The sequence below is a fragment of the Condylura cristata genome, unplaced genomic scaffold, assembly GCF_000260355.1.
Source record: "Condylura cristata isolate star-nosed mole 26May11 unplaced genomic scaffold, ConCri1.0 scaffold00024, whole genome shotgun sequence".
Lineage (NCBI taxonomy): Eukaryota > Metazoa > Chordata > Mammalia > Eulipotyphla > Talpidae > Condylura > Condylura cristata.
Window position 1 is genome coordinate 6,873,825 of NW_004567125.1, and position 26,769 is coordinate 6,900,593.

General features: G+C 51.5%; 1 protein-coding gene across 1 annotated transcript in view; it reads right to left on the reverse strand.

The window, feature by feature from the left end:
• Positions 1-1,341: 1,341 nt before the first annotated feature.
• The window catches only part of PRKAR1B (protein kinase, cAMP-dependent, regulatory, type I, beta), a 97,601-nt gene continuing 72,173 nt past the window's right edge, over positions 1,342-26,769 (reverse strand). The window contains exons 9-11 of the mRNA XM_012729215.1: positions 22,159-22,280; positions 3,226-3,307; positions 1,342-2,915 (exon numbers count right to left, since the gene is read on the reverse strand). Of these exons, the coding sequence (XP_012584669.1) occupies positions 2,743-2,915; positions 3,226-3,307; positions 22,159-22,280 (377 nt within the window). The 3' untranslated portion in view covers positions 1,342-2,742. The remainder of the gene's footprint in view (positions 2,916-3,225; positions 3,308-22,158; positions 22,281-26,769) is intronic.

Genomic DNA, 26,769 nt, shown 5'->3' on the forward strand with positions numbered 1-26,769 from the left:
GGCTCCAGCCAGCCCAGGGGGACCACCACCCACGCCCAGCCTGGCCACTGGAGATACATCTCCCCGCTGGGCAGAGGGGCAAAACTCCTTTGAGTACTGACCTCCAGGCCCATTCTCCAGAGAGAGCTCCTAGCACCTCGGATCTGGCCAAACTGTCCCACAGGCCCCTTGAAGCAATGGCTGTGCTGTCCCTGAGGCCTGAGAACTGTACCCCTTACCCGGAGGAAACACCTCTCACTCCCCAAGGGATAGGCTTAAGGGAGGGCACATGCAGGTTCCTCACCCACCGGGGGCCCTGAGCCACTGCCTGGTAGCTGCAGTGGTGTCCTGTGGGTCAAGGTCACCCTGTTGCTTATTCCGGAGCCCCCACACTGCTGGAGGGGCTAAGCTCCCTGCAGGGGAGGGCGGAGTCCTGTCTCCTGGCTCAACTGTGACTTTCCCAAGGATCTTGGCTCCTCTCCAGCTGAAAGAGGAGGGACTTGGCAGGCTGCACCCTTCTTTTGTGGGCCTTCCCAGCCCCCAACAGCAGGACCGCCTGGACCTACACTGGCTATGAGCGCTTCCAAGACCCACTGGAGGTGGTGCACGTTCCTTCCGGTGGTTGAAGTCTCTGCAACACGAGGCAGAGGCTGCCTCTGACTGCCCGTCCGGGCCTTATGTAGTCTTCCTGGGAGGCCAAAAAGCATCTGCAGCATTGGCCGAAACTCTGCCTAGGACTCTTGTTTTCCACAGTCTGAACACCAGGCTTGAGAACGGTACCTCCGACCATTATCACCCCTTCCCCTCCCCCCCGGGTCATCAAAGTGTGGTTCCCCCAAGGTAGGTTGTTCGCCTCCTTCCTTCCATGCTGCACTCAGCCCTGGAGCTCCCCCAGTGCACTGTGGGGGAGGAGGGGGCAATGATGGGGACACATGCAACTAAGCCCAGAAAGGGCAGAAAACCCTCTCTGTGGACTCATAAGTGGATCGTGGGTGGGTAACTGAGGACACTGTGCCGAATGCAATAAGGCCAGACACAGAAGGACAAACGCTTGCACTTAGGTGGCTCCCTGGGGAGGCAGGTCCACAGAGACAGACTGGGTGGAAGGGGGGCGGCGGGGAGCAGTAGTGAGAGCCAGAGATTAATGGCGACAGGATTTAGTTTGGAAAGATGAGAAATTTCTGGGGATGGAAGGTGATGGTGTTTGCACAGTGTGATTGCGCTTGGTGCCCCTGAACTATACGCCTAAAAATGGTTAAGATGGTACATTTGTTATGACTATTTTACCACGATCTAAAAAAAAACAACAAAAGGGAAAAGAAACCTTGTATTAAAGATTCCAGACCAAAACCCGAGTCGGGGAGAGGTACTTCATTGCACATTTAATAGTACATGCAGCACTCGAAACATCGCAATAAATAGGGGTGGGAATCACACATCACAGACACATCCACAGGGAAAGACAGGGCTGGTGAGGGTCCCTAAGACTGGACAGCCCCCCGACATGCACAGGCAGAAGCAAAGTCGGGTGAACTGCACACTCTCGTTAGCATTCCGGTCCCCAGAGGCCACACGAGCTTCTGTCCACCACTGCCCAATCCCCCAGGCCTGTCTCTCACATTACTGCTGGATTAAAGATATATTTAAGGGGGAATTCAATCAATGAATGACTTGGGTATGTGGGACCCACAGCTGGATTGACTGATTTTTATTGCCCTGGCATGAGAATGGAGGCTCAGGAGGTTCAGGAGTTTCAGGAGCTGCACATTTTCCTCCCCGGGGCAAGGACCCTTCAACTGGAGGCACATCATCTGGAGAATAAGGCAGAAGGGACCTGCCTGGCTCTCACAACTTCACCCAGAGCAGACTGGAGGGACCCTTCCTCCTCTCCCTTGCAAGGTTTCTCGTAAGCTACTTTGCAATAATAGGAGACATTGTTTAGGTTCCCCCAAATCCAGAGAACAACCCTCCCTGGATCTTGGAAAGTCCCAGCTTACACACTGTTTCCTCCCCATCCTACACATCTCAGTCCAACAAGGTGGCCAGCTGCCCCTGTCTTCCTGTCAACACCCACCCAAGATGGGCTTTCCAGAAAAGGGCTCCTTCATGACCATACCTTTAAACATCCCATGCAAACCTGGACCCCATATGTGGGGTCACTGTCAGTAGCATGGCCTCACCTGAGCCAGGAACCCCCCCATCCAGGACCAGGCACCCCCCTCTCTGCTCCCTCTGACTGAAGTCACTGAGGCTCCCCCACCCTGGCACACTGAACATTAAACTCACAGACAGGACAGGAGTGTCTGAAGGAGGGGCCTGGGCCCTCCTTCTCTAAACTCAACTTACAGCACAAAGCCTGAGGGTGCTTGTGGGACATGCTCTGGTATCGTCACCAGCTCCACACTCGGACCCCACACCTGTGATCTGGCCCAACCTGGGCGAGGAGAGCCACCAGCAGGTCTGGTCCACATGGACTCATAGCTGGGACCTTTGGCCACAGGGTGTGGGCACACACTCATGTGCCCCAGAAGACATGGTGGGGGGCAAGGGGGAAATGAGGATGGGTCTCCCATGGAACAGGGAGAAGAGGGTGTGGTGTAGACACCCTTGATTGTTGAAATGCATGAGGTGACTATTTTACTCCAAAGGTGAGTCCGCTGGAGAGGACAGTCCCCCCATGCTGGGACGCCAGCCCCCCACCAAGGCCTCCTGACACAGACGAACACGCCAGCACATGGGAAGCAGGGCAGGACCCGAGGGGACTCAGACGGTGAGGGAGATGAAGCTGTTGTAGCGCTGGATGTTCCTCTTGAGGATCTCGGAGCAGGGACCCAGCACACGCTCAAAGCGGGGCCGGTCCAACTTGACGCACTTGAGGGGGCCCCGAGCCACCACAGTGGCTGCCCGGGGCCGGTTCAGCAGCAGCGCAATCTCCCCTGGGGGCCAAGAAAGACTGGTCAGGGCCCAACCTGGGGTCTCCTGGGCTGGGTGTAGCCAGGGCCGCAGATTTAGGGAAGAACAAACCCCAGGACACTACTAAACCCTTAGCGTAAGTGTGACGGGTGAGGTGCTGGAGACACAGTAACACGGCACTGGCTGTCCCTTTACAGCTTATACACGTCCTGGCCTTGACCTGCTGCAGCGGGCTGTCTGGAGCACCCGCCAGCATGCCCCCCGGGACCTTCCCCTGGGCCCTCCCCAGCTCCCATAAGAAGACTGCAGCTCATGAGGGAAGGGGCCACTCACCAAAGTAGTCGGAAGGCCCCAGGCGCCCCACCTCCACGTACTCCTCATTGGGGGATCGGCGCTGAAGGACGGAAGCCGTGCCCTGTGGACAGCAAGGGACATGAGGAGCTTGGCTACTGGAGCAGGACAAGCAAAGGGGGGTGGGGCAGAGGCCAACCAGCATGAGGACCGTGTGGGAAGGCTACAGTGATGGGGGGCCACAGGTGAAAAAGTCACCCAGAAATGGGGTTATGTATGAGGAGCCACATGGGCTGGTCACATGTGAAGAAGACATGTGAATGGGCTTTGTCAGGGGCTCCCCACTATCCGAATCCACCTCCCACCAGCTCCATCCCAAGAGCCCCTTCTAAACTGCATGCCTCACGGACCTAGGGTCATGGCTCACAGAGTTGTGGCACCATCCGGTGCCCACCAGCCTCTCCAGCCCAGATCCCATGTGTGCCTGGCCGGGGAGCCTCACCCCCAGAGGGGGCTCGAGGCTCTGAACGCCCCTGCAGGCCCAGGCGGAGAACTTGGGAGTCTCCCCTCCAGGCAGCGGTTCTGTCTCTGGGCAGTGCTATTTCCAGTGACCTTGGGCCACTCTCAAGGACTGGAGCATGTCCAGCGCGCCAGCCGAGCAGGAGCAGCACGGGCTCAGGGTCACGCACCCGCTCAGCAATGTGGCTCCCTTCTGACCCCTAAACAGAGGTGGGGTGTCTGAAGCACAGTCAGCTCAATGATTAACAAGGGCTTGGGCAGAATGGCAGACCCGGGAATGCTTCACACATTAAAGACCCCACCAGCGGGGTAGGAATGTCCTTGGTGCCAAGCAGAGGGTGCCACACAGCGACCCTCCTGCCTGCCACGGACTCTGGGAAAGCCCCTAGTTTGGAGGAACCCAACACGTGTTCACCCACCCCCAGGAACCTCGTCAGGGCTCAGAGGTGGTCTTCTTTAAAGTGCCCAGTGCTTGATGGGAACCCTATGGGGATTACAATTGAGATGAAAAAAAAAAGTACAAAATGATGTAAAAATAAACTATTATAAAATAAATAAATAAAATAAAATAAAATACAACTGGAAAAAAAAAAAGTGCCCAGTGCTGTAGCCTGCTAGTGTCCACAGGCGACACTAAGGAGTCCCACCACCAGCCAGCCGGTCTAGATGCCTCAATGTAACTGAGCTACATGGGGAGTCACCCGCCCCTTTCTCACGGGGGTGCCACTGCCATTCTGCAGCTGAGGAGTCTGTGGCACTGTGCTCCTCTTGAGTTCTCCCACTCAGTCCCTGGGGCCTCCAAGTCCACAGTCCTAGACGGCAGTGCACCCCGATGCCCTTTCAGCACCAGCGAACAAAACCTCTTTTCAAAGTGGGCTCCCATCACCCGGTCACCCAGACCCAGCCTCATAAACACCGACAGGCTGTGCCCAGGTTAATGTGTAACCCCCACCTCGCCACAGTCTGGGGGAGATGCAGGTCAGGAGACTCTGCTGGAATCTCTGGGCACCACTTGGCAGTCCCTTCCAGCCGGCTCCCCCGCCACCCCCGCGGCCCCCACTTCAGCCATGGGGCCCCTTGGCTCCTGGGCTTCTGGGTGTTTACGAAGCTAGCTGATGGATGGAGCAGGACATCTAAACAGCTCGGCTTCCCACTTGAGCTGAGCACGGCCGCCTGCCTGCCTCTACCCCTGCCCTCGCCCCCCTGTAGGCCAGGAGGTGCTCCCTGGGCTGAGCACCCACAAACGCACGCCACTTGCCATTCGCAGGTCTGGCACAACTGAGCTCCCTGGCCACACTGGCGCCCTGAGTCTGCTGGCCTCTCCCTTTCCAGTGGAGGGGCAGGACTTCAGCTTCTCTAGAGCGGCTGCCACTGGGAATTCCACTGGCGAACCTTGCGGCGCTCGGACACCTGGAGCCCACAGGGCCGATAAAGAAGCACCGCTGAGATGGACAGCACCTTTCTTGACACTGAAGGCTGCACCAAACACACTGCATTAATTAATTTTTAAGAAACAATATAATAGTTTATTTTTACATCATTTTGTACAATTTTTCCCCATCTCAATTGTAATCCCCGCAGGTTTCCCATCACCGAGTCACCCGTGTGCCATCACCATAATCCCGTGCACTTCCCTCCCCACCCCCCCAACCCCCACCCCCGTTTTTGATCCCATTCCCCACTCCACCCCCACAGAATGTCTCTGGTATATGGTTGTTCATTATTCTTGTTATTTTCTCGCCTGGTCCATTACACTCCTGCTATGAGTGAAACCATCCGGTATTTTTCTTTCTCTTTCTGGCTTATCTCGCTAAGCATGATCTTTTCCAGCTCCATCCAAGTTGCTGCAAAAGACATGTGTTTCTCTTTTTTTGGTTGCTGAGTAATATTCCATTGTATACATGTACCACATCTTTTTAATCCAGTCATCTTCTTTTGGGCATTTGGGCTGCTTCCATGTTTTTCCAATTGTAAATAAAGCAGCAGTAAACATGGGGGTACAAGTATCTTTTTCAATCAGTGTTTTATTGTCTTTTGGGTAGATACCTAGGAGTGGGATTGCTGGGTCGTAGGGAAATTCCATGTTAAGCAGTTTGAGGAACTTTTACAGTTGTACCTTTTTACGTGCCTTTTATTAAAAAAAAGGTGGAAATGCAGACAGCAGTTAGGATGGAGGGCCCGCAACAAGCCAGAACTAAGGTCAGCCACCCAGCCCGTTCCCCCTCTTCCACAGCCTGGACTGGACTGGACCCCACTCCTCACGTGAGCCATTCCGGCTGGGGTGGGAACTGTCACTGCGATAGAGCACCAAGGGGCAGCGGGGACAGATATGGGAGGCCACACGGGGCAGAGCCACACACACACACACCTCTTCTCTCAGTTGCACCGCACAGGAGCTCTGTTACAGAGGCTCAGGCTTTCACCCTAACTCACGTGTCCAGGGGACTGACACAGTGGCAAGACAGTGGCCGTCCCTGTCTGCTCAACTTCAGAACAAGGTGCCAAGCCCGAGAACGGGAGCAAGACACAGCAGGGAACAGGCAGGGGGAGCAGCAGGGGTATGGGACCCCCACTAGCAAAGCTGAGTTCCCATGGCATGAGCAACAGGCCTAATGGCCACAGGCCCCGGACTTCCCAAGACGGGGGGCCACGGCCAGGCCCTGGAGTGAAGCTCCCGCCCGAGCCCCTTTCCCAGACACCGTGAGGCAGCACAGACAGCCTCGGGGGATTGCGAGCGGAATTTTTTGGGCTGGAAAAACAGACTTGCCAAAACTCTAGATCATATTCCCCAAATTTCTTACTTATTGATTCTGTCCCAACTCTAAAAATAAATCAGGTCACACACCCAGAGAAATGGCTAGGAGGGGGCGCGAGAAGAATGTTACTACCAGTGTCTCTAAGTGCAGAGGGCTATGAACCATCCATTTTCCTTTGAACATTTTGGATTTTTTTTAAAAAATTCTACAAAATAAAAAACAAGATCGACTTCTTGGGTTTCTACTCTGGGCAAGTATGGTGTTTCGAGAAAGAAAACAGATCAAGCCCGTGGTGGAGAATGTGCCTTGGATGGAGGTGGGGCCGCTGGGCTTCCCCTTGCCTGAAACGGCCCCTCCGGCCTGGCGTTAATCCTTCCCTGAAGCTTTGGGCTCAGAGGCCCCCAGGAGGAGGTCAGCCAGATGGCAGGGCCGGGAGGGGTGGAAGATGGGGTCCCCGTTGAGGGGCAGCCCTCCGGGAAGAAGACACACTCAGGTAGGGAAGGCGCCCCACATCAGCCCCCTCCCACAGACACGTGCCCTCCCCCCCCAACTCTTGGTACTTCCCCTCCCTTTCACCTACCCCTCTAGGCACATCCTCCCCAACTCACCCGGTGCTCACAGAAGCACCGCTTGGGCCAGCCCAAGAACGGAAGACCCAGGCTGCCCTTGGAGAGCCACAGCCATACTCAATCAATGCAGAGCAGGGCTGGTGGCACGGCCCCTGGCCCCACAGCCTGTGCCTGGCACAGTCCCCAGAGGTGCAGGGACTTCAGCATTCCATCCTAATGAAAGGAGGACCTGTGGGGTACTTGTCGCAGACCTGTTACAAAAGCTGGTGTCCACGGCCGTCCAGAGCGGAAGCCACCCACCCAATGCGCACAGAGCAGGAGGGTGTGTGGGCTGTGCCACCGCTGCGCATGTGGAGAAAGGCGAGGCCCTGAGTGCAGAGACCTGCTGTGGAGTGAAGAGGCAGATGTCACCACACTGTGATCCCACTGATAGGAAATTCCACAAAAGGGGAAATCAGCCTGTTGAAGTAGTCCTACTGTGAAAGAAAATACCACGGCCACAAATGGAAACAGGAACACTTGCCATAAATTAAAAGGCAACCAAGCAATAAGACACATGGCAGGTGCTCGAAAGGTGCTGAGAAGCCCCCATGAGACAGACCCCCAACACGCCCGAACCCCGGAGCCGAGGGGCGGAGCCCGGGCGCCAGGGCCTCCCAGCGCAGAGCACGCTGTCGGCCGTGAGCTAGCAGCGCTTCGAGCTGCCCTGTGAAATGGGTACAAGACGCGTGTCCAGGCAGCACTGGCAGCAGATCAGTGTCTTGGCTTCCCAAAGTTTCACGCTTGTCAACTTCAATGAGTTGTGATGAGGGTGGCAGACAGGAATAGATGTGGAAGGTGGACAAAACCCAAAATGCTCGTTCTCGGGGCTCGGACCTCATGAGAAACGTCTAATGAAATTCCTCAAAACCTGGAAAATGAAAACTTTACTTAAAGCCTGTGTGTTTCTGTACTTAGGAGGAATCTCACATGCCTATGCTTGTGTACACACACACACACACACACACACACACGGAGGATTAAATCACCTCATGCTAATAAACACCTCCCAGGAAGTTCCATGATCTCTTCTCAGTAAATACACCTGGCACCTACTTTTCAAAAAGCTGTCATTGCTACAGAACTACTTTCTCCACACGGAAGACGCTTCCAGGATCTTTTTGCAACTCACTTCCTTCCACCGCTGCTCCCTCAGATGGTGACTTCTCTGCATGCTCCCAGACTAAATGCTTTCCCAAATGTCTTGGGGCTGTGTTGAGCTGCTTCTCCTGTATTTGTTAAAAGGTGACCACAGCCGTTCTCGGCAACAGTCCCCCGACCGGCCTCTCTGCTGCGCCTACATCACACACTTCGGGCAGCAAATCGTCCCTGAAACAACTGCAAACACACTTTGGTTGGGGACCAGCCCTGGGTGGGTTTTGTGCCAACATTTAATGGATCATCCATGAGGTCGGGGCCTTGGCAAAGGTACAAACCAGCAGCTTCCGTGGGAAAACAACAGAATTAATGTGGATTCCGGCGCCAGCTCAGAGAAGGGAGCAGGTGGCCCCAGAACTTGAGGCCAGAGGAGCCCCGCTTGGTGAGGATTCTCTCCAAACAGTTATGTCTCGGTGCTCTTAGCAGTCAGGCAGTGCCTCAGGGTATGAGGTGATGGTGACGGGTGACAGCGCTCAGCAGGCCCTCCCGGCGGGCATGTGGCCACCGCGGCTCAGGACAGAGGGGATACAGGTCATGAGCCTTCGCCGGGCCTCTGGCTCTGCTCCCAGTGCCCTCCCATGGCCCAGAAGGATCGCCTTCTGCACTGCTTCTGCAGATTCAAGGGAGCACTGGCCCAGAGCATCGCCACCAGGAGGCTTTGCTGCAGCCAGGATGGGGGAACAGCCACTTCCGGGCCATGTGTAAGGTGCCGCCACCCCACCAGGGCTCCTGCCTCCACGGGTGGGTGGGGCTTGCTGGCCACTGCTTGTTGTCCACTCCGAGGCCAAAGTGGTTTCTGCTGCTCAAGGCCAAGCACTGCATGAGGTCCCCAGGTGCCCCAGCTCATCGGAGCTGCCCTCTGTTCCAGCCTCTATGCATCTCCATCCACAAGCCCCCATGGACGTCATGGACAGTGTTTGACAGTGGGTTCCTAGCTCAACACCTCTCAGCCACTCCCCACAACAGGCCACAGTGCTGGAACAGGCCCCCACACCCCCACTCCTCCTGCCTGTTTTGCCGTCAGAACGGCATTCATGTGAGCAATCGATGGACGAGGTCTGTGGGGGCAGCCTGTGGGGCCAGCACCTTGGTCTCGATTTCGCACTTATTTAAAAGGCAAGTGACACGTGCATGCGTATATATACATGCATGTACTTTTGCACACACACCAGCACTCCTACAATGGTGGAGACTGGAACAACAAGGGGACTGAGCCAAAGTATGTTTCAGATCCTCATGGGCTTTGGAGTCCTTTGGCTAGAGGTTGGGGTCTGCAGAGGCCACATGTAGGGGGGTCGCACACTAGGGGGTGTGGGGGAGGAAGCACAGAGGCTGGTCTGCTTAGGGCCACAGTGTCGAGGCTGGCACGTGGAGGGAGCACCTCGGCCATTACTGACAGAATGAGGTGCACTGAGGTGCAGTCACTGACCACTGACTGCTCAGCAGCTCCCACCCCTACCACTGGTTCTGATATGGAACTCTGGGTGTCCTGCCTTCCTCCACAATCTCCAGTCAACCCCCCAACCCATTGCACCCACTGCCATCAATGACCTGTCATCCAATCACCCCAGTCTGGCCTCCCCCTAGTCATGTGGGATACAGCCAGAGACCCAGCACTGCCCTAAATTCCTCCAGCACCCACCCCAAACAGGACTTGCAGGTCACTGGTTCCCAGTTCCTCTGCAGGAACCTGAGACTTGGAAATCAGGGGCAGGATGAGGGGCCAAGTCCAGCGAGGGGCCCAGAACAGAGTGCCCGGTGCCCTCTTCCTAGATTCTGCCTCATGCTTCCATCTTCTCCCTAGAGAACACTGTGTCCCAACAACTCTGGTTATTTTTCTCCTGTCTTCCAGAAGAGTCTGTGTCCTAATCCCCTGGTCAGACAGACTTGGCACTTTCTCCTTGACAAACCCTTAAGTTCCGGTACGACAAACCTCCAAGCATTTGCACAAACTGTTCCCTCTACTCAAAGGCCATTTCTGGATCTCTGCCTGTGAGTCTCTATCAGCTGCCCCAGGCACAGGGTACTCAGTCTGGTTGGGGCCTACATAGGTCTCCCCAGTCACAGGCCAAGGGAGGTGGGCTCCACTGTATGCCCAGCACTGGACAGGGCTGGCACCCGGAGAACACCTCCAGAATCATCCAAGAAAGCAGAGCCTGGGGTGTTCTCAATACGTCCCTGACTCTGTACCCAGAAAGGGAGCTCCCGGGCACTTCTCCAACCCTGGGGTGATTTCCTCAGCTGCCTGGTCCCGGCGTGCATCCTCTTGGAACACAGGGTTCCCCGGTCTGGTGCCCTCCTGAGGGAACCATTTGAACTTGCTCGAGAGAAGAAAGCTGGTGAATCTACGTACAGGTTTCTTTTTGTGCCTTTACTGCTGAGCAAAAGGTGAGCGTAAAGCAGAAGCCCACGGTCACGCCCAGGGATAATTCCAGCTGACACTGCAGACATCGCAGGGAGCTTTGCCATCCTGAAGACCTGAGGCAGACAAGGTAACCCTCCGGTCACTCTCATGGGTGGCACTTCTCTCCTCAGGGATATCCTCAGCTCCCCACTGATCCCTCTCTTCAGAGCAGGGCTTGCTGGTCACCTCCACACTCCCCCCCCCCAATCTGCTGAGGCCAATGGTCTCTGGGGAGGGAGTCGGGGCCCTGTGCACAGCTGTTGAGCGCTACCTGGCCAGTGAATCAGAGCAACAGACACAGCCCAAGGGGACCACAGGAGGCCAGTCTCCTCAGAGCTCACTGTTCGCTCTGGTGCTTGGGCTTCCAGAAAGGTCTGGGGGTACGGGGCTCAGTCACCACCACCTACTCGGCAGAGGGGCACACAGCTGTCAGTCCCACCAAGACTTAAGCCCCCCTGGGTCGCCTCAGCTCCTGGCTGATGGGCAGTGGGAGGGGGCTCTCCACAAATTGATTTGTCCAGAACTGCACATCTGTTAGGATTTTCTGGGCCAAAACATCCGTCTTTATGGCAACAGTCTCTGCACGCTGCTTAATTCTCCTCCCTCGGTGCCAGCAATCTCCAGGGGATCAGGCAAGACCGCGGCATCCAGCACACATTCCACTTCTGTCTGGTCTGGACGGCTGCGCCATGAGAAGGTACCGGCAGGAAACCAGATCTGGAAGCGTAGAAGAGTGCAGCTCCCCCCCCCCCACCCCAGGGGCTGCGGGAGGGGGGAGTACGGTGCTTTTTATCCCTTTGGAGGGGAATGTCTTAAACTTTCGATGCTCCCACATTAATTTCAAACATGAAAAAGAAGTCGCACAGCTTGCCCTGTGGTGTGTTCCTTTTCTGAAGGTAATTCTGTGCCACTGGTCTGATTCTAGCAAGGGACCTTTCGCTGCATAACTTAAAAATGATTTTTAAAAAAGACTTGTATCTTCAAATATAGGAGTGCTGAGCCCCCAGCATCCATCTCTTCACCCACAGAATACTCTCAGGCGACAGACAGCCAATAAGGTCCCAGGAGACACAGGAGCACCTAACCTAGGGCAACTTGTAGAATCAACGTGTGGAAGATGGTTTATCCACCCTCGGACCCATGGGTCATGCCCAGCTGGGCTAGTCTGGGGCTTCCTTGCCTGTCCAGTGGACTGCTGGGCTAGGCAGTGGCATTCCCTGCACAGTCCAGAGGTTTCTCATTAACAAAAGGGAGTTTGAAGGGGACACACAATCTCTGGTCGCAGATAGCAAGGACATCCTGTGACAGAAAGGCAATGGCAGAGTTGTGCCTGGGAGGTGGGGGAGGGGGTCCCTTGAACTTCTGTGACCCTCAAAGTGGGCATCAGAGCACCCAAGACCTGGCCTGGGAGGATCCACGGTGTCAGCAGAGCACAAGGTCACTGGAAAGGGGCTGGGCTGGTCATTCGGCAAACACCAAGGCATGAGTGAGCTCAAACCCCTGTGATTCGGTGACCAAATCCCTGGATATTTTATCCAAAGGAGCTGAGAACATGCCCATACAGAAACCTGTTCACAGGTGTTTGTAACAGCTTTTATTCATAACTGCCAGAATTTGCCAAAAATGCAATCAAGATGAATAAACTGGTTCTTCCAGAGAAGGGAATACTATTCAATATTACTGGGCTATCAAGTCATAAAAAGCCATGGAGGAACCTTAAATGCATATTATTAAGTAAAAAAAAATAATGATTTTTTTAAAGGTACACATTGTGTGATTCTAGGTACATGGCATTCTGGAGAAGGCAGAAAGTTTATAGAGACAGTAAAATATCAGAAGTGACCAGGGATTGAGGAAAGGAGGAGTGACTAAGTAGAGAACAGTGTATTTGGGGGGCAGTGAAAGGACTCAGCATGAAGGTACTACCGTGGATACATGCTGTTACATACTCATCAAAATCAGCAGATGATTCCTGTACAGCACCAGGAGTTACACTAATGTAAAGTGTGGATTTTGGATTAAGTGACATGTCAATGTCAGTTCATCAATGGTAACAATGCACCCTGTGGTGGGGAGACTGATCAGGGGAGGCTAGGCATGTGGGGGACTGGAGATATATGGGAAATGTGTAACTTCACTTCAATTGTGCTGAACCTAAAACCAAGCTGAAAAAATAAAGTGTTTAATCAAGAAATACCTTGAGACTAATGAAAATGAGGGAACAAGTGATCAGAATTTATGGGATGCAGCAAACGTGGTCTTAAGGGGGAAGATATTGCAATACAGGCTCACATTAAGGGGCAAAAAATCCCAAATAAACAATTCAATATTACACCTAAAGCAACTTGTTAAAGAGGAACGAACAAGACCTGGGGTTAATAGAAGGAAGAATACAGTGAATTAACAGAAAATGAGAAAAATAATTCCATTCACAATCATTTCAAAAAGAATTCAATATCTAGGAATTGACCTAACCAAGATAGCAAAAGATTTATACAACGAAAACTACAGGATTTTGTTAAAAGACATAAAGAGATGGAAATACATTCCATGCTTATAAATGGGAAGAAACAATATAATCAAAATGACTGACCAAAAGTGATATATAAAATTAATACAACCCCTTCAAAATGCTAACAATACTGTTCAAATAAGTTAAACAAGAGAATAAAATTTATATGGGAAAAGAAACGGTCTCAAACAGCTAAAACAATTCTGAGGAAACAAAGAAATAGGGACATCATATTACCTGCCTTTATACTATAAAACAGCATTAGTTATAACAATGTAGTAAAATACTACATGCGATTCCACATGGATCAGTGGAAGAGAACAGAAAATCCAGAAATAAACCCATGTAAATATATCTATACTTAATTCATGATGAAGGAGCTATAGTCATAAAATGAGGAAAGGAGAATCGCTTTAATAAATGATGCTGGGGAAATTGAAAGGGCCATAAAAAAGAACAAAATTAGATCACTAACTGCATGCACAGAAATAAATTCAAAAGGGGTCAAAGACTTAGATATAAGGCCTGTAGTAATAAAATATCAAAAAGAAAATAATGGCAATATGTTTCATGACATCGGTGATAAAGATAGTTTTTGAGACTTGACCTCTTGCATAGCAATGAAAAATATGTAATTGGGATTACCTCATAGTGAAAGAAAATACAAGTAGATTAAAAAGACACCTGACTGAGTGGGAGAAAATATTCATATATTATACAAATGACTAGAGGTTAATATCCAAGAGGTATTAAACAATTATTAAATTTAATAAAAACAAACACCACGCTTAATAAATGAGCAGCAGATATAAATAGACAATTCACCAAAAAGGATATCCAGAAGACTAAGAGATACATGGAAAAATGTTCATCATCACTCCCAGTAAGAAAGATGCAAATCAAAATTACAATGAGATATAATTTCACATCCATGAGACCCCCAACAAATGCTGGAGAGGATGCAGAGGAAGAGGAACCCTATTATACTGCTAAGAGGAATGCAAGCTACTGCAGCCATTTTGGAAAGTAATCAGGATTTACTTCAAAAAGCTAAAAGTGAAAAGATAGGGCCCTCCCTGGTGGCACAGCACTGAGAATCTAAAGCCACTTCTGCATGAATTCGATTCTCGCCTGCCCCGGAGGTGACCACATGGCGTGGCAGACCTCTCCTGACCCACCCGCTGCTCCCCTCAGCAGTGTACTTCATCGATCTGCCTGTTCTGCTCCCCACTCTGTCTCTGGTAAAGCCTCTCACTGCCCCTGAGCCTCTGGCCTGTACCGCAGTTCTGTATGCACAAATAAATAAATCTTAAAAAAAAAAAAAAGTGAAAAGAGCATGACCCAGTAATCCCACTCTTGGGCACTTATCCAAAAATGTGAAACCATCAACTCAAAAAAGCTATGCTGTACAACATTATTTACAGTAGGTAGGCCACGGAAACAATCCAAGTGCTCACTGACAGAGGTCTGGATCAAGATGGTATATCTTCACTGTGGAATACTAGTCAGCCATAAAGAAAGACAAGATGTTGCCATTTACGAAAGAGTTTGAGCGAATCATGGGTAGTAAAGCAAGTCAGGATGACAAAGACAACTGATACATTTATATAGCCGTTGAGGCAAAGCAAAATAACCGTAAAAACTGGTGGACACTAATAACAGAAATAGGTTTCTGAAATAGAGAGGAAAGGGGAGGGAGAAAGAGTCGAAGGAGCATAAAGGATAGCAATGGGGGAAGCCCTCTGAAAGCAGAAAGAACTCCTCTGAGATCCTGGTGGTCCCACTGGCAATGGGGAGGCCTCCAAGGCAGTGAACACCACTAACAAGGACGCCTCCATGCCAGGAAGTGCCTGAGCACGAAGCCAGTCTACCAGGACCATGGTCAGTGACTGAGTCTTGGTTCTCCCCACCTAGGAGTTTCTGCAAACTGTTTCTTCCAGTTCAGCCCAGAAGGAAAATTGAAGGTTGAACTCAAAAACTGCCCTGTAACACTGACCTCAGCCAGAGGACCAGCAGCAGTGAGCACGGCTAGATCAACACATAGGGCTTGTCACTAACCCATGGAAAGATGATGGTAGCTACTCGTCACTCTGTCTTGGGGTGCAGGGGTGTGTCCTGTCCAGCCTGGCCTTCTCCTGCCAACCAGACCCGACGCCCTTTTGCCGCTGTGCTTCATGTTAGTCTTTGGTGTTGTTTATCTGGATGCTCTTTCCCCACCTACTGACCATCTGAAGAACTTCTACTCATGCTTCAATACCCAACTACGCACCTGTCCACTCATTGGTTGGGACTATCCCTGCTACCTCCCAAGCCCACCCACCGTTGCCTCAGGATCATTGTCCCACCTCCCTGGTCTCCAAAGAGATCAGGGCTTCAGTGGCAAATGAGTCAACAATTTCTCTCCTCTGCAAACAGACATCAGGTGCCATCACCCTGGAAGTATCTTTAAGCACCAGCCTGACACAGGGTGTTCAGCACAGCTGGGTCATCCAAGGCACTCAGCAAAGAGGACTCCTGGGAGTCTTCTCCCTAAGAGTCCCTCAAGAAGCCAAGTTGCAACGTCTGCGGCCGTGAGTGGAAGGCGCTATGATGCATAGGGAAGGCTCCCAGCTTCAGGGACAGCCCAAAATATGATGCTTTGCAGTCAACACTGTGGACATTCATAAAATTAATCTGTTAAGAGAGTAGATAAATCCAATCTAGTGTTTCCATGGCAACACCTCCCAGACTATACAGCCTGGTGTGGGAGCAAGCTGGGATTCCACTCTCAGGGTGCAGCTGCTGGGGCCACAGGGGAATTCTGGGGAGGGCGTGAGGGCGGGGCCTACCGGGAGGAATGTGGCAGAAGGAACCTGAGATCCACAGCACTCACCCCGACCCCCCAAATCCTCCTCTAAAGTTTTCCTGGAGAGCACCATCCAGGAAGACGTCAGTCTTGGTGGGGGCTAGGGAACAGCTGGGATGTCTGCATGCCTCACAGAGCCTGGCACATTCTCCACATTCTGTCATCTCCCTGCCAGGTTCAAATGCCCTCTCCCTTGGGGTAGACCAGCCAAGGCCAGTCCAGCCCAGCACGGCAGCAACCCCTGTGGGTCCCCCTGGCTGGCATCAATGCCAGCCCTCACTCAGGCCCCTAGAGGACACTGTCACTAAGAGGAGTGCCAGATAAGCAGCCACCTCCCACCCGACGAGCTGAAGCAGGTTGAGTCTCAGTGGTCAAGGGCACACCGGACCATGTCTATACCTGTGTCTGTCGGCCCCAGATTTGAAGGTCTACTGGCAATACTTTCCAAGAGCTTGAGACCCCAGTATTGGGGTGCATACCTCCCACAGCTCAGAGACAGCATGCAGAGCTATTTATGGAGGCAGGAGGGCTCAGCATAGAGACCTCCAGGGGTCACGAGAGGCTGGAGGTGTCCTGCAACTAGGTTCTGCCTTCCCATGTTGACTCCAGACTCCTACAGGTATTACTGACTCATTAAGTATCTGCCTAGTCACTGTCCACATCTGTGCAGGCCCCTGACACTTGGGGAGGCCAGACCTCCAACAAAAAGTCTTCCAGCAGGGCAAAGCTGCCCACCCCCGGGCTTCCAGCACAAGCCCCCCTAAGGCTCCATGATGCTGATGCCCACCTGGGAGAAAGCAGAGGTGTGTCCACGACCAGCCACAGGCTGGTCTGACAAAACGATTTGCTGTGGAAACCCGCATAGGCAAGAAAATGACGTGAGCATGCTAATCAGAACAGGACATTCATTTGGGGGCCCCTGGGGATTACAGCTCAAGGAAACAGCTCTGAACTCTAAAGGCCCCAGATTCTCCCCCACTTGTTGCTTCAGGAAAAAAAACAAGCACCAAAAACTGCCAAACAGAGGCCCCCACAGCCTGTGTCTTGTAGCCCTTACTCCATCCAGGTAGAGGCACAGAGGGCAGGTAGCCACCCAGTTCTGCCTGGGTCCAATCCTAAAGGGTCAGAGGGCTGTGATGGTCTCTGTGGACAAATGACTATCCCAGCAGGCGTTGACCTCACACTCCCTTGCTAGATACCTGGCCGTCCAGGATGAGTCAGAAAGCAGGTGTATTCGCGGGAATCTTCCAAGGAACCGAACCATTAGGTACATATAGAAAGAGAAATTTATATTAAGGAACCGCTGCTCATGATTGTGGGGGCAGCCAGTCCAAAATCTATCGGGTGGGGGCAGGGGAGAGTCCAGAGGCCATCCATCTACGGGCAAACCCCCTTCCTCAGGGGTCCTGGGTCTTTTGTTTCTTAACAAAAACCTTCAACTGACAGGATGAAGAATAACCATGTCATGAAGGGGCATCTGCTGTACTCAAATTGATAGAACTGTTAATCACATCTGAAAATACCTTCAGGGAAACATCTAGACTGGCGTTCGACCAAATGCTAGGCACTGTGGTCCTGCCACATGGGCTGTCTCCACTGTATTTTACTGTAGCATTGAATCCATGAGCATCATAAGAACTAGGGGTAAGGAATGCATTAAACATAGAAATGTTCAACTAGCCCATTAAAACAGCTCCAAGGGGAGCAGTCAGACCAGAATACGTCTTGAAAAGTCTTTCAAAAGAACCGAGATCACTGTGTATTCTTCTCCCCATGCCACGCGCACTCCCCTCCCACTAAACTGTCGACCTAGTCGTCACTAGGGTTTTCACTCAGCAGCACACATCAATGGGACATTCCTTGGCGGGGGAAATTCTACCCTTAAAAAACTACACAACATTCCTGTAGCTGACTTCTCCATCTGACCCCTGAGCGGAATCAACAGGCCCCACTTCCCCATTCAGACGCACCAGCCGGGCCACCGATGTTCAGGCCCTTCCTGAACCAAAGACAGCCAACTCCTGCCTTGCTTGCCTACCCAGAACCATGGAGGAGACCTTGGGGTGTCAGGAAGCTTGCCGAGCACCAGGAGGGAGTGGGCTGCGGGCCGCGGATGGCTTCTGACCATGTGGGAAAATAGCAGTTGAAGCTGCAAGTCTCTTAGGTTGCATTTCATTCTGAGAGTGTCTGATTCCCGTGAACCCTGGGGTCCCAGTGCGACTTACCAAATTTGGTTGATCACAGAGGAAAAGGGAAAAGAATTCAAGTTGCCAAGGAGACCACTTCAAATACATTTTACAACACTGTGAAAACTATACCTTCCGAGAGGGTTGGGTTACATTCCAGAGGCCTGTACAATACTAAGTTTATGTGGATCGGCCCCAACCCCACTCTCTGGTTCCCCAACCCCCAACCAGCACATATATTCCATCAATAGGGGGAGGATGTCCCTGCCACAGTGTCAAAATCACTTGAAGAATTATTCTCTGAAGAACCTTCTGAAGGCTTTCTGCGCAGCAGGCATGAGAAGCACTTGGCTAAGGGCAGTCACTGCCCCCCACCTCTCCCCCCCAAGCCCCACCCTCAACACCATCTGTTGGTGGTTCTGCAGGGGAACTGGCTGTTCACAACACAAAGCGGCAGCCTAGGTGCAGGTACACCCTCAACAACAATCGTGACAAATGTTTCTGACAGTCTTCATGGAAGAGCAACAGCAACATCTGGGCCCAGACTGGGCAAAACACGACAGGGTCAGATCCCCACCACCACCCAAAGGGAGAGGGCCATGGAGAAATCTGTGACAAACTGAAATAGCTCTAAGAAGAGAAATGCAAAACACTTGGATACATGCCCCCCCCCCCACACACACACCGTGTGTGCACAGAGCACAGGACAGAGCCAGAGAGGAGCCCGAGCAGGGTTCCCTCACGGCGTGGTTGGGTTACACTGATGTCAGAGTTCCCACAACACCTGGCACAGCCTAAGCTCGGAATGCCAGCTTAAGTTTTGACGATGAATCACATCGCTGGTGACTACTCTGTGTTCTGTGAGAGTCCCTAGCTGATCCATGCTTTTCACACACATTTTTATGATTTTTTTCCTACCCACAGCCTTGGACCATCTGGGAGGGAAGTTAGCCCAGAGAATGACGGCCAACTAACTGCATCGTCAGAGGTGGCATCCCCTCCGCTCATGACTGGAGCTAATGAGACCAGAGTGGCAAGAGAGCCGGGTGAGGACTGCAGCTAACAGAGCAAAGGTGCCGGACTCTCAGCTCCCGGGGGCACCAGGTGAATACAGGTCAACTGCAGCCAGACACTATATTTTTCAAGAGAAACTAAAGTTCCTGCTCAGATGCTTCAAGAGAAATCTGATTTTTAAAGAAGGATCATTAATTCAAATGATTAATAAAAACTCTGCACAAGCCAATACAAACTCACCTCCCAGTCAGACAGGGCCAGTGAGCACCATTTTCTTATTAATGAGCATAAAATCTAGAAGAGCAGCAGGTATTCACACCCTCAGGGGTCATGAGGGCAGCCTCTGGCTGAGGGAGGCAGGGGTGGGAGCGCGCCAACTCTGTATTCCCTTCCGTGGAGAAAACGGACGAGCATTTGCAGCAGCTAAAAGCAGCCTGGCAGGGTTCTGGGCCTGGGTGGGTCCACCGTTCCCTTAAAGTTCCAAAATCGAGGCTTGAAGATGATTTGACTCAAGGAGCAATTACCTAAACTAGCCCAGGCCTCTGGCAGCTTGCAGCTTCTGGGCAAGTTCAGGGCATGAGTGTTTGGAAAGGTCTCTTCTCGGGTCACGGCTGCAAGGCAAGGAGGTGAAAATGTAGGTTCGTTCCCCTCTCCAGTCTGTTGAGCCAAGACCTCATGTAGCGCTGCTCAGACCAAACTTTCTTCTGCCTATGATTTTGGTCTTTGTTCCTTTGTGTGTGTGTGTGTGCTTTTTTAAAGGATTTATTTATTTATGCATATAGAGGCCAGAGGTACAAGGGGTGAAAGGATTCACCAGAGACAGAGTGGGGAGTAGAACAGGCAGATCTACTGAAATACACTGCTGAGGGGAGCAGCGGACAGGACAGGAGAGGTCTGCCGCACCAGGTTGGTCACCTCCCTGGGGCTGGGGATCGAACTCATGCTGCAGTGGCTGAGATAGCTTCATAGTGCTGTGCTTTAACCCCTTGCTTCACCAGAGAGGGCCTTCCTTTATTCTTTTAAAGGAAACATTGCAATCCCAAGAGGATTGCAACTAAGATGGAAAAATGCACAAAAATATGTAAAAGTACACTAATATAAAATAAGAAAAAAAAAAAAAAAGCACGTCCAGGGCAAATCAGACAGCCTGAGAACTCCTGCCAAGGGGGGTTTCTTCAGACTATTCAGCAACCTCCTGGACACCTCAGTTGGAGAACACCTCACTCACGCACTCCCCCACTCACGCACTCCTCCTTTCACTCAGCAGCACGCTGAGCACTGCCTGCTTGGTGTAGGGATGGAGAGGGAAGCAGAATGAGGCCAGAGCCCCAAGTACACGCTGTGACCTTGGGGTGAGGAGGGCACTGGGAGACCCTTCCCAGCACTCAAGACCATCGGTCTCACCTCTGTCTGCTCACCTCCACGGCCTTGCAGATCTGCCCTGCAGGTGGGCTACAGTGAGAGTCAACAGACACCTCCTGCAAAGAGCTTCTGCACCAACCCCACACTCAGCTCAGATGAAATTCACGTTTCCTATCTGGAGATCTTATCCACACAGCCATGCTTTACGGCCCATGTCACAGTGCTCACAGGCACAGAGAATTCTGGAATTTCTCACTGACATCCGCTCCCTGGGTGGTTTTACTGTTGCATCTGTTGTTGTTTTAAACCCAAAGAGTGAACCCCAAATTTGGTGTGTGAGTCAAATGTCGACCAGGGTTTGAGCTCTTTGTACTCTTCGGTTCTTTCCAATATTCCTAAGGCAGCAGCAGCACAATGACCACTTTGGCGCTGATGGCTCTGGGCCAGGACGAGCTTTCAGGCTGCAGTCCCCAAACTCTGCTACACTGCAGGGCTCCCCCTCCAAAGGCGAGCACAGAGCTGAGGAATGTGCTTTAATGAGCATGTGAAATCCTTTCCACTTGAGGACCAGAGAAGGAGAAAGCAAGCCCAGCAACCAGTGACATAGTTCTGGCTCTGTGTCATCAGCAGGGTGACCATACCAGCAAGACCGGTCACTCACCCATTCCTGGGCAGCTGTGGGGCAGGGGTTCTCTCTGGGGGATCAGCCGAGGCATAGCCCCGGGGCTGGTGGGCTGGCCACAACAGCTGCGCGCCTCCATCAGCAATGGCTCCAGTGCGGGCCATGGATTATGGCTGCAGTCAGCTGTCGCCTGCCTGGAGAGGGGGGAGGTGTGGCCTGAACGCAAAGAGACTCAGGTTGAGAGTTCAGGGGTTCAGGTTGAGAAGTCTGGCACCATTTTTAAAATTCAATTTTAATCTGAGAACATTACAAATTTGCACGAAGTTGTGAAAAATAAAACAACAGAGCCCATGTGCCCTGAATGTATGCTTTTCCCCAAGGGTAATGGGCTGTAAGACTGAGAACAGAGCACACCGGGGTGTTGACGTGGGCCTACTCACCCACCTTGTGCGCCTGTCTCACCTCTACCTGAAACTCTTGCAAGTGCAGCCTCATCCCAAATGTGGGTCACGGGGTCCTGAGCCATTTTTAAGAGAAAATTCCAAACTCAAAGATGAAAAAACACATTGACACAGGGGTGGGAGGCTCTGGCCCCACATAGCTCCACGCTAAAGCTGGCTGGCATGGGGGACCGAGGATGCACGGGCTCGCTGGTCGCTCTTTTCCAGCAGGAGGAGAACGCATCTCGCCAAGGCGCAGACAGCCATCCTTCCCACCCATCCCGAGCAAGCACCCCTGCCCAGGCACCCTGAGCCCTACCTGAACTCTAAGCCCGAGTGTCCTACCTGAACCCCATCTGTGTTCCCAATGCCCACCTGAGTCCAGAGCCTCACCTCAATGCAAAGGCCTGCCGCTTCTTCAGTCCCACATGAACCTTACCTGAACCCAGTCTCGCAGAGCCCAGGGCCCTACCTAAACTCCCACTGAGCTCCAGAATATCACCCAAGTCCACCAGCACCCCATCTGAGTGCGGCACACGCAGGGCTCACCTCTGTGATGATGAAGAAGTCATCCCCAGGTTCTCCCTGAACTACGATTTTCTCCCCATCTTCAAACTGGACGGGTTCCAGGGCGTCAGCTACTGTCAGGCGCTCCCACTTCTCCAGGGACTCTAGAGCAGGAAGAACAAGGACCAGTCACAGTGGGATCCTCACTGTGGAGACGACAAAGCCCTCCTCTCCAGCCCAGAGCACGTCCGCTCTCCTTGGTGAGGTGTGCTCCCCTCCTTCCACATCAACCACCATGATGAGTAGGCTTTGCGACTGCAAAGCATATTTCTGTGCTGGGGGCAGGTATCTGTACAGGTAAGCTGTGCCCCAGGAGTACACAGTAAGCCTCAGCAGGTAGAGACAGTTTGAACAGATCACTGTTTTGATACACATCACCGGTTTAACACAAATAATGGGCGCTGAAAATTCGGTCTAAGGAAACTTAGTATGAAAATAGCTTCTTTTTTTCAAAATAATAGAACCTTCTAAAATTCTACAAAACACTGAATCACAGTGAAGCACTAGGGCTACGGAGTGGTTTACAATCACCCAGCGTAGTTCAAGCAATTACCTGTTCGAAAGAAACACCCTTTGTTGCCGTTCAAAGAACATGGAACTGTATTTCTGTTGTAATATTAAGGCATAATGTACATGCCATTATTTTAGGTCAAAATACTTAACTCCGGTTCCCAGTATCTTTAAACGCTTCCAGATTCTACGTATCTCTTCATTCTTCCTCACACCTTCCCTTCCCTGTCATTATTCATGCTTAACCCCAGGAAGGGAAAAAATGTGCTCCCTTTATAGGAAAATAATTGCTGCCTGATTATTTCTTGTTGGCAAAAGGAACTTCTCTGGCCTGTACTTATCAGATGCTGCTTATGTAGGTTAGCAGCTAAAAATATAAAGCAAAGCAATTCTTTCAGATCTAGGTTAGAAGGGATTTCTCTCCTCTAAAGCTCCTGTCGACACTATGCTGCAGAGGACACATTTTTGAGCCACCCCAGGCTGAGCAAGTTCTGGGTAAAGGGAGGTGGCCCCAAGCACAGCTGCCCACCAGCTTTCTTCTAAGTTGTAGTCGAAAGTTGCTCACACCAATTCAGCACCCAGCGGGAAGCCTCACCTGCAGAGCGGGCAACCTCAGAGCTGGCAAATAGCACAGGTGACCCAGGAGTGAGACTGCAGGTTTGTTTAGGAGGCGATTAGGCCAGTGCCCAACCTGGCACATCACCATCAGCGTTTGCTAGTGGTTTCCTTACAAGGGTGATAAGAGGTGTTTGGTTTCACAAGTCCTGCTGCAGCAAGAAAGTTCAGCTCCACAAATTTGATAAGCAGATTTTTCCTGACACGTTGGAAATAGGTACTATTCTGAGGTCTGGAAAGCACGTTATTCCCCGACAACACAAATCTGAAGAGAGATGTGTTCAGGGAAATGGCAACTTATTGGCCCCAGATTTTCAAATGCTGCAAATCCTTGACATGGGTTTCAACTCAGGAAACACAGCAGCATTTGGGCCATTTTTACTGCAATTCAAATTCCTGTGCCCTTGAGTACCAGATGCCAAAGGTCGGCTCCATGCAACCCGCTGTGGGTGGTTCCGCTGTAATAAACTGTGTGCTGTGAGGGATTTCCTATTCTACACCACAGAAAGGATGCAGGGTAAATTTCAGCCAGGGTCCCCAAAGCGTCTTATAGAAGCCAGCTTGCAGTCTGAACACAAGACAAAGTAAGACAGGTAAACATGAGAAAGGGGGTCTTCGACACACACCTTGGAGAGTGGAACCTAGGGCTCCTACCTGTCCTGGCCACAGATGTCCTGCAGCAGGACCACCACCAAGCTCAGTGTCCCATCATGGGCTGGCCCTACAGGTTTATGAGGAAGAGCCAGAATGTCAGGCATAAAACACACAATGACCACTGCCAAGTTTTAAGTGGGGGTTGGGGGTGGGGTGGGGAAGACATGCCAAGGTCACAGACTCCACCAGGAGTGAGAGAGGACTCCTGCCTACCAAGGCCAGACACGGCTCCTTTTTTGGAGGACATTGTGCAGCTAATGTGACTGAATGGATGAAGGGATCACTCTGACTGTCCCTCCTTCCCAAGGCCATAGAGAAGCTGATGGCACTTGGGGGGAAAGAGATCCTGAGAGAGGCGCTGACCAGAGCTATAAAAGTATCTGACAGGGCCACAAAGCCACAATGCTAGCAGCCAGCCCTCTGGCCTGGACTCTGCTACTCCACAGAGAAGCCTCATCTGCTTAGTTCCATGGCGGTTACTACACCTTTCTTACCTCCCAGGTGTAGCTGTCACTTGGGACAGCACTGGAGTCCTTCATCTGGGTTGGCTGGGTACGTGACAAATTTGGAAAAGTGACCAGTGGGTGCTGGTGACACATGTACCAGGACCTCACCACTCCCCACCCCACCCCTGTTCTGGCTTGAAGACATTAAGAGACAGCACAGGACTACAAAGATTCCAGGGTTTGGGGTTTGACATGGAGCTAAAATATCCTTTCCTTCAGCCCCTGCAAAACCTTGGGGACTAACTCATGAAATCGCTAACGATCTTTTAACCAGCAGACTTGAACATACCAGAAAGAGTTAGTCACGAAAGTTAAGATTCTATTCATGTGAAATGCTCTGAACAGATACAATGCAAAGAGAGGAAGCAGAGTGGGAGTCTGGGATCCAGGGAGGAAGAGAGGGCATGACTGTTCATGGGGATGGGGTGATAAGAAAATTCTGGAACCAGATGCTGGCAATGGATACACAACACCATGAACGTCCTTCATGCCCTCAGGGTGAACGTGGTTAAAAGTGGTCAGTGTACATTTTACTAAGAGTCACGACTTCTTCTTATTTCAGGGAAGGATTCAGAAAGAACTAGGCTCAGAGAGACTACCCAAGAAGATGAGCTGCAGCTTTGGGGTAGCAATTCTGGGAATGGGCCTGAGGGCCCACTGAGGGACACCATCCCGCCTGCTCCCTCCATGCACACTGGACTTGAAGGGCGGAAACTGGGCCATTTCAAATGGCTCAATTAACATGGTAGATACTGGAGTTTTAGGTCAGGCTTATTTACACCCCAAATGGAACTAAGCTGGCACGACAATTTCTGTTTCCTTACATTCTTAGGTGCTGCTCACAAACGCGTAAAGCTATATGGCAGGCCTCCCCTGTGGACAATACATCCTCTGCCCTGATTTCCTCTGAATTTCATCTGTCTTCTATGAGCTGGACATCAGTTAAGTGCTGGGTCCCCGACTCCTGTGACCTTTGCTTTCAGCAACTTGAACCTGGTCTGGCCTGCAAGGCCCCTGCCCTCAGGGTCCCATGCTGCCGCTTCCCAGTGCCCCAGAGGTTAGGAGACTCTGTCCCTGGTTTTGAAGCCCATTCCTGCCTCCTGCCGGCTCAGGTCTCTGTATGGAACATGGGGAGCCTCCCGTGAGGATTCTGTCCTGTCCACATCAGGCCTGGTCCACAGTGACTGCGTCTGCCGTGCCTTCCCTCTGCCTTCCACGGCACCTCCTGACACTTCTCCATGTCATTAATTCCATTTGTAGTCATCTCCAACTTTTTTAACTTGGGGGGGAAAAAATCAGAAAAGGAGAGGGAATAATATAACCAACATCTGTACTGAATCAAGCTATCTGAGGACTGTCATACCTGCTTCAGATCCACCTTAAAGGCATATATTATTACTGAGAAAATCAAAGTTCCTTATACCTGATTATTCCTCTCCCTAATGGCTATGGCCTGAGGGCTTGGTGGTGAAACAAAACAAAACGCAAAGCCCTGTTTTTAATTAAAGATGGGGGGATTCCCCTCCCATGGGTGACCTGATGCCTCAGCCCGTAACTTCACAAAGGCTGTATAGTGTTGCCGAAATGCTGCACATGTACTACTTATGTGAGCTATTTACTGTGTCTGAGAAATGTGTAGCTAGGTGGCAATTGGTTTATTCACTTTAATAACTATAGAAACTCCAGCACGCAAACATACAGGGTCTCTAATAAGATTTTTTGGTTGTTTTCAGTTTTTTTATTGGAAAAAAGAATTGCTGGCGTGAACATCCATAGCCACATTACTTTATGCCCTTCTGAAAAAAAAAAAAAACTCTCAAAGTAAAGAGCTAGATTTTACATCTACTCTGTTTCGACAACTCTTAAACTCCCACAGATTTGGGTCCTTGGGCTGTCTCCTTAGCTCTTCCATCTCATTTTTAATCTCACTTCATTGTTTTCTCTTCAGGTTTCTGTTCTTGTTCTCCTGAATTCATGTTCTTAGTAAATTCTATATTGGAATTTGTTTTCTGTTTCTTTGGCTATGATTTCTTCCTGATTGGGTTCTTTCCCATCTACGTTTGCTTCTTTTAGTTCTTACACGGGGGCTGGGTTGCACAGTGGCCAAATCTTTTTTTTTTTTTCATCCTTTCTGGCTAGTTCAAGCTATACAAGGCAACTTGGCTGGGAATCTCTTCCCCTCTCTCTGGCATTCAGTGTGAAGGGCAGGCAGTGAATACTTTCCATAGCTCTGTAACCTGAGCCCAGGGGCTGGGATGGAGAGAGCTCACCTACACTCAGGCTGCTCCAGGCTGAGACTCACAGTGTC